We start from the raw sequence: 6,375 nt of genomic DNA, 5'->3' as shown, positions 1-6,375 counted from the left end.
ATATCTCATAATTATGAGATAATATCTCATAATTATGAGATAATATCTCATAATTAACTATAATTAAATTAAAATAATTACCTAATCAAAATTATGAGATAGTATCTCATAATTATGAGATAGCTAAGTCATAATAATGAGATAGCTAAGCCATAATAATGAGATACAAGTTTTATTTTTTATCAGGGTGGCGGAAATGGGCTTCCATATTGTACTGATGCTAAAAACTGTAAAGTTATGAAAGAAATAGGTGTTAATTCGTGTTCGTTACCAGAATGTGTGCGAACACATATTGAGAATGTGCAAATGCAATGAGAGTGTTAAGGAAAACCATACAGAACCGAGAGCGCTCTCGCTGATAACCGGTTTAATGAAGAACTAGGAAATCAGACCGAATCCGGAAATCACAAGAATATTTAACATTAGCTTCAGGGCAGGACTCCGCCTATTGATTACATCATCGGTGAAGGGGGTGGGGAGGGGCTGTCTTTGTCAGAGCCCTGCCCTCTCACAAAGAGTCTACCCTAATGATTAAGAGTTCAAATGTGATGTATTTGTATCAGGCATGTACCTATTAATATATAATCATCAAGTTCATCAAAAGTCACATTTAACAGTCATTACAGTTCTATCATAAAACAACCCATACTATGCGTAATGCAATTAAATCAGTAAGTAACAAACCCCAATAATTTTCTTCACTTATTTCTTATAGGGTCGATTTTTGTTAAAGGCCTTGTCACACTACACAAGTTATGCCAACTTATGAACATTTTAAAGACGTCTACACTGAAGATGGAATTGAAAAAATCAACAGGAAAATTCTTTTTGGCATGTGTAATTCTAATAAATTGATCTAATATATGTAACTTTTATTAGCAATTTAGACATAAAATGTTTCATAAGTTGTCTAGTGTGACAGGGCCTTTAGTTCTGACCTGACGGATTGGTCTGAGAGCCAGCCTGCGTCACACTGCTCGTATCCACTGTGATAAGCTGCCAACAGCTGATCCGGGGAGGCCATTTCAGCCCCGATGTCCTCGCAGGCTTCTCTAGCCCGCTCAAAGGTAAAGGCATATCGGCTGGAAGCATCCCGGTAATGAAACACCACCCCTAAAATAAAATCCAAAGGAAGAACTTGGTGATGTTTATGGCACTTATGTGTTCTGTCACGATCCTAATGTTAAAGTCAAAACAACAAGACCAATAAAATGCCAATAAAAACGAATAATTATACAGCTTTAATCAGGAAATTGTTGCATCCACTCAGACTCAGCCCACAAAATGCTTTGACTGTTTAAGAACATTGACGTAAATTGAAATAAAAAGATCCTAAAATTATTATGTCAAATGCATTTCCTGATTTATTTAGATTAAGAATATTAAAGAAAAAGTTAATAAAGAGTAACAGGCAAACCCAGCTGAACCCATCCAGAGGACCTACTTACTTTTTTTAAATAGATTTTTTCTACCTGGATTATTTAGATTGATCAGGACGGACATTAATTTAAAAAAAAAACATAATTTGTGTGCGTCACCTTTGACCTTGACCTGAGCCACATCATCAGCGTCCTCCAGGCCCTGCTGGACCTCGCAGCGGTAGAACCCGGTGTCGTTCTGCCTCAGGTGTTCCAGGCGCAGCGTGAGGTCAGCGGGGGAGTAGGCGTAGTTGAGCAGCATGGCTCGGTCTTTGTAGGCCTCGCTGACTTTCACCCTGTCGCCGCGGGCCACCAGGATTTCGGCCTCCCGGTCTTCGCTCAGGACGCTCCACTTGACCCGAGGCACGGACAGCACGGCGTGGCGGCCGTTAGTGGAGGGGGACGGTGGAGGGAGGGCCAGCGACACGAGGCAGGGCAGAGTTAAAGAACCCCCCAGCACGGCGATCACAGGGGGGTTCGTGGGGATGGTCACCTGGAGGAGCTTTGAATCATCTGAGGAAAGACATGCAAATTGTTCCTGATACTTTAAACATACTCACTGGTTCCTTTGAAGGTCAGACCAGATTGTGCACAGCAGACGTGAACAGAGTTAATCAGGGAAGAAAAACATCCAGACCACATGTCCAAAGGTCACATTCAACTAAACATTATGAATATTATGACTCATTTTCACCCTCAAACAAAATGGCCTAATAAGCAAACAACAGGAAGTCCTAAAATGTCAAAGCTTGTCCAACTGTTGATGAATGGCCGAGGTGAAAGTGACAAAGGAGAGGAAAGGGATGCGTACCTGATTCCTGTTGAGGTGTAGAGGGCGACGGCGAGAAGAGGAGACAAAAGGCAAACAGCAGCACAGATGGAGGTACACCAGGGCTACGGCACAGGAGGAGAAACAGGAGAGTGGGGAGGAGGGGGTGGGCAATGTTTTGATCAGAATATGACAAATAATTCCCTCCTGCAAGTCTGAGCAGCATCCTTTTAAAGCCAAACATCCTGCAGTGATAAGCCTCTAAATACCATCAGATTTCCATGTGATTTGTGTGTGAGTGATAATGATAAGGATATCAAAGATTTCTGAAAAAAACACTTCTTCTGTCTTCTTGTATTTAACAGTGGCCTGGTAAAAGCCCCTTGTGCACACTTTGCGTCGTACAGAGGGTCTGAAATGATTTCTTGCTGGTGACGTGGACTCTGTTGAAGTTTACAACGACTGGATCTGATTTACCCAGTCTCTAACGTTTGGCTGTGAAGGAAGCTAAGCTAAGAAGCTAACTGGAAATTGCGTGCGCTGTAAACAATCATCCGCTGCTGGGAGGAGAGAAGTACTGAGCTGAACAAGACGTCTGTAAATGAGAGCTGCAGGTTTTCTGAGGCAAATTTGGAAGCCTTGTCAACACAGACTGGCTTCATTCACTTCCTCCTCTGCCATTGCTAAACTACAGGAAGACTAAAACGATGCAGAAAATGTCGTTCACAACTCCTCCTTCTGTTTGCTGATTGGCCCGGTTGAAATTGTACCGGAGAAATCCTAGATGGAGCAGTGAAGCGAAACTAGAACTGAGTGGAACTGTAGGAAGGGAAGGGTCAGGCTAATTTAACAGTATTTTAACTCTAACATTAACTAGTTACAATGGTACTAAAATGAAAAAAAAATAATAATAAAGTTGGATATATTGATATCTTCTGATACAAAGCAAACTTATTTTTTTAAAACAACAAAACTGGGTCACATTTTTGAAAAATGTAAGTTTCCTCAGTTGTTGGTGGACAATAGTTCAGTTGACTCAGTCCTGCTATAAAAACTGCTGCTCAACCTCCAAAATAAAGCACCCAAACAAATGGAGATGTAACAAGGCTAAAGCTGAGAAGAGAAACTTTTTTTGTCAGTAAGAACAATTGAGCTTTGAGGGAAAAGATAAGGACAACAATGTGAATAGGGACAGTTTGAGACAGAATGGCATATTTTGCACTTGCATCTCAGAAAAAAACAACAATAAAGTCAGATGTGTCGTTTTAAATTCTTGCCTTGAACTCAGTGACGTGTTCAGTGCAGCTTTGAGCTCTGCTGTCTGACAGCTCAAAGCTCAGCAGCCGACACGCAGAGAAATCATCTCAAATCTCAAATGTAAGGTTTAAGGTTTTATATTTTTTTTAATGTTTGTTGTTTTTTTTTTAATCCATGCCAATAGTTATGACAATGTTTGGAAAGAGTAAACATTTAATTTTTTTGTCAGTTGCCTAAAAATAAATCATTATGCAGCTGAGGTCAAACTTCACTGCAGTCAGCAGACGACAGCTTTTCAGTTCCTGTTTTAAAAAGAACTCTCCTGTTTTTTTATGAATTTATATTAAGTGTTTACACTTTGTAGTCAGCTGTTACCTCTGTCTTCCCTAAATACTTGATTGAAACAAAGGAAAAAAATTGCAAATATAGATTTCATATTTCTTGCAAACATTAATGTTAAAAATAAATAAATAAAATTAGTATTTTCAAAATGAGTTCCATTCATGGCTTAAAGCCATAGTCTCTGAATAATTACATATAAACAATAAATAGGATGTTTTTTTTTTTTCTGTTTGATCTGTTTCCAGGGTAAAAGTTAGAATTGGGTAAATGTTTGAACGTTGAAGCTGGGGGGTTCTGGTTACGGTTTGGTCGGGGCACGGGGGAATGCACTGTGTCTACAACCAGCCCCCATGGGAAAAATGTGTTTGCTGAAACAGAAACGCAGACTGTGACAAACTGAAGGACTGCCTGTGTGTTCTTGGAGCTTCCGAGCTGCAGAGCGTGAGCTGCATTCTGATTCCCCAGAAACTTTCAGGAGGATCTGACAGAAACCAGACTGCCAGCCCAGTTTCATTTACATCGTTAGCATATTACAGCACCCTTACATGCTCCTCTTTCTAATTGTGTGAATTCCTATATGTGCTTCTGACTGAAAGAAGTATTAAACTTACAATGATTAAGGAAATTAATATGTTTGTAAGTTTTGTATAAGAACAGACTTTCAGTCAAATCGGGATTATCAAATAATTGCTCAAAGGCTTTTTTTTATTACCTACATTTAGCTTTGACATTTTAAAGGGGCAATATCATGTAAAATCAACTTTTTTGAGTTTTATATCATGTTATGATGTTATACTTTCATAAAAAAACATGCCCAAAGTCTTGCTTTGACTCATTCATGCATGCTTGAGAAATCTTGCAGTGTTTTTAGGAAGCCATGCTGAGGAGCAAAACGACAGGTGGGGACCAGAAACGCCTTTTGGGACCAGAAATGCACCTGGGACGTGTCTTTATGCCGAACTTCCTCATGGCAGAGCGCACCCGCCCATGACTCCTGCAGGCTCTCAGGTGAAAGTGAAAGTGAAACTTAACTGTTTGCTGAGCTATTAAACATTGGTTCTCACTCAGTGATGCTCTTTTCAAATTAAAAATACATTTGAGGAAATGTATTTTCAGATCCCAAGTAAACTGCATCATAGTGCGTGCGTTACCCTCCCTCCCCGCGCTGAAATGGACGGGACATAAGCAGAAGGTGGTTCTTAAAGAGACAGAGGCCAATTTCAAGGCGTTTAGAAGAGGAAGTGATGAGAAGATAAGTTTATTTTCTATTTAAACATAAAAACAACATTTTAATAACAGCTAAAGGTGACATAGATACTTTATTATGGTACTGTATTTAAATATATGCCTGAGAAACACATAATATTGGCCCTTTAAAAGAAAATCCTAGGAGATGCTAACTGCTGGAATTAATTTACTTCAAAAAGCTGCAGATTGTCAAACATACATCGGATAGAAATAGGACAGCGGAGCAAACATAACATTTGTTTTTGCAAAAAATCGTTCTGTGTTTTGTCACAAGATGATTTGATTCAATGAACATGACTTTTCAAGTAAAAGGTATTGGTAATGGCGATACTAGCCAGGAATTTACTGGATCAATATCAAAATGCCCAGTATGGCCCGCCCCCATTATGAACACTAAATTGTCGTAGCTGCATTATTGCCATCTCATATTCCTCGGAAGAACTGCATATATATCTATCTATCAGGATCCCACCTACAAAACTGATGAATCAATGTAATCAAGGAGAAAATTGAAAAGATCTAAAAAGTGCATCAGTTGGGAAAATAATTCTAAGCCTATATTTGTTTGTTCCTGCATGCTGGTTGTTTTCCAGTTTTCTAAAATTAACTTTAAAAACAGCTTTCATTTAAACTGAAGCTGCTGCCTAACTCATTCACATGGCATCACCACATTTCCATAAAGCTTGGAAAGACAGGGAGAGAGAGAAAGAGTGTGTGTGTGTGGGGGGGGGGGGGTTTCCCTGCAGGCAAAAGATGCACCCTGGGCAACATCTCAAATATAAAGACAGGCATTGCAAGTGGCTGAATAGTCAATGACTTCACCTTGAGGAAAAGGAGGCTGGGGCCAAGAGAGGATGTTTGACCACTTAGTTTGCAAGAAAAGGTCATCTGAGGCTTTTGAAGGGGGGGGTGATGGGGTGCTGTGAGCTACATTCTTAAAAGAGCTGCACCAGCTTTGTGAGAGTTTGGCCCATTTTATCACCTGATCTGGTGTGTGATGGCACAACTGGTGCTCCAATAGTTAGTTCAGTACCTTAATACCTGCACCCCAAAAAAACTTCTCATTTCTCTTCCATGTGTCTGCCTTAGCATAAGTCAGCTTAAGAAGGGATATTTGGAAATTTGGAAGCAGTAGTCAAATTGAAATCAAATGTAAAGCTGATGTAAAGCACTAATTAAGTGGTTCTTTTTGATCACTGTGATCTGGCAATTTGTAACAGTAACCTTCATGAAAGTCGACCAACTGACATTATATGAAGTAACATGCTCCACTTATTAGAAATATGTTGTTTCATCAAATCTTCTTGCAGTCCTCACCACCATATATATATATATAGGGGT

At 39.6% G+C, this 6,375-nt stretch overlaps 1 protein-coding gene across 1 annotated transcript in view; it reads right to left on the bottom strand.

Moving 5' to 3' along the window:
• The window catches only part of bcan (brevican), a gene marked incomplete in the record, with an annotated part of 25,656 nt that overhangs the window by 16,012 nt on the left and 3,269 nt on the right, over window positions 1-6,375 (bottom strand). The window contains 3 exon segments of the mRNA XM_014024568.1: window positions 939-1,113; window positions 1,539-1,931; window positions 2,230-2,312. Of these exon segments, the coding sequence (XP_013880022.1) occupies window positions 939-1,113; window positions 1,539-1,931; window positions 2,230-2,312 (651 nt within the window).

Source organism: Austrofundulus limnaeus, unplaced genomic scaffold (assembly GCF_001266775.1).
Source record: "Austrofundulus limnaeus strain Quisiro unplaced genomic scaffold, Austrofundulus_limnaeus-1.0 Scaffold427, whole genome shotgun sequence".
NCBI lineage: Eukaryota > Metazoa > Chordata > Actinopteri > Cyprinodontiformes > Rivulidae > Austrofundulus > Austrofundulus limnaeus.
The sequence above is the reverse complement of the archived record's forward strand: the minus strand, read 5'-3'. Positions and strand labels throughout refer to the sequence as shown.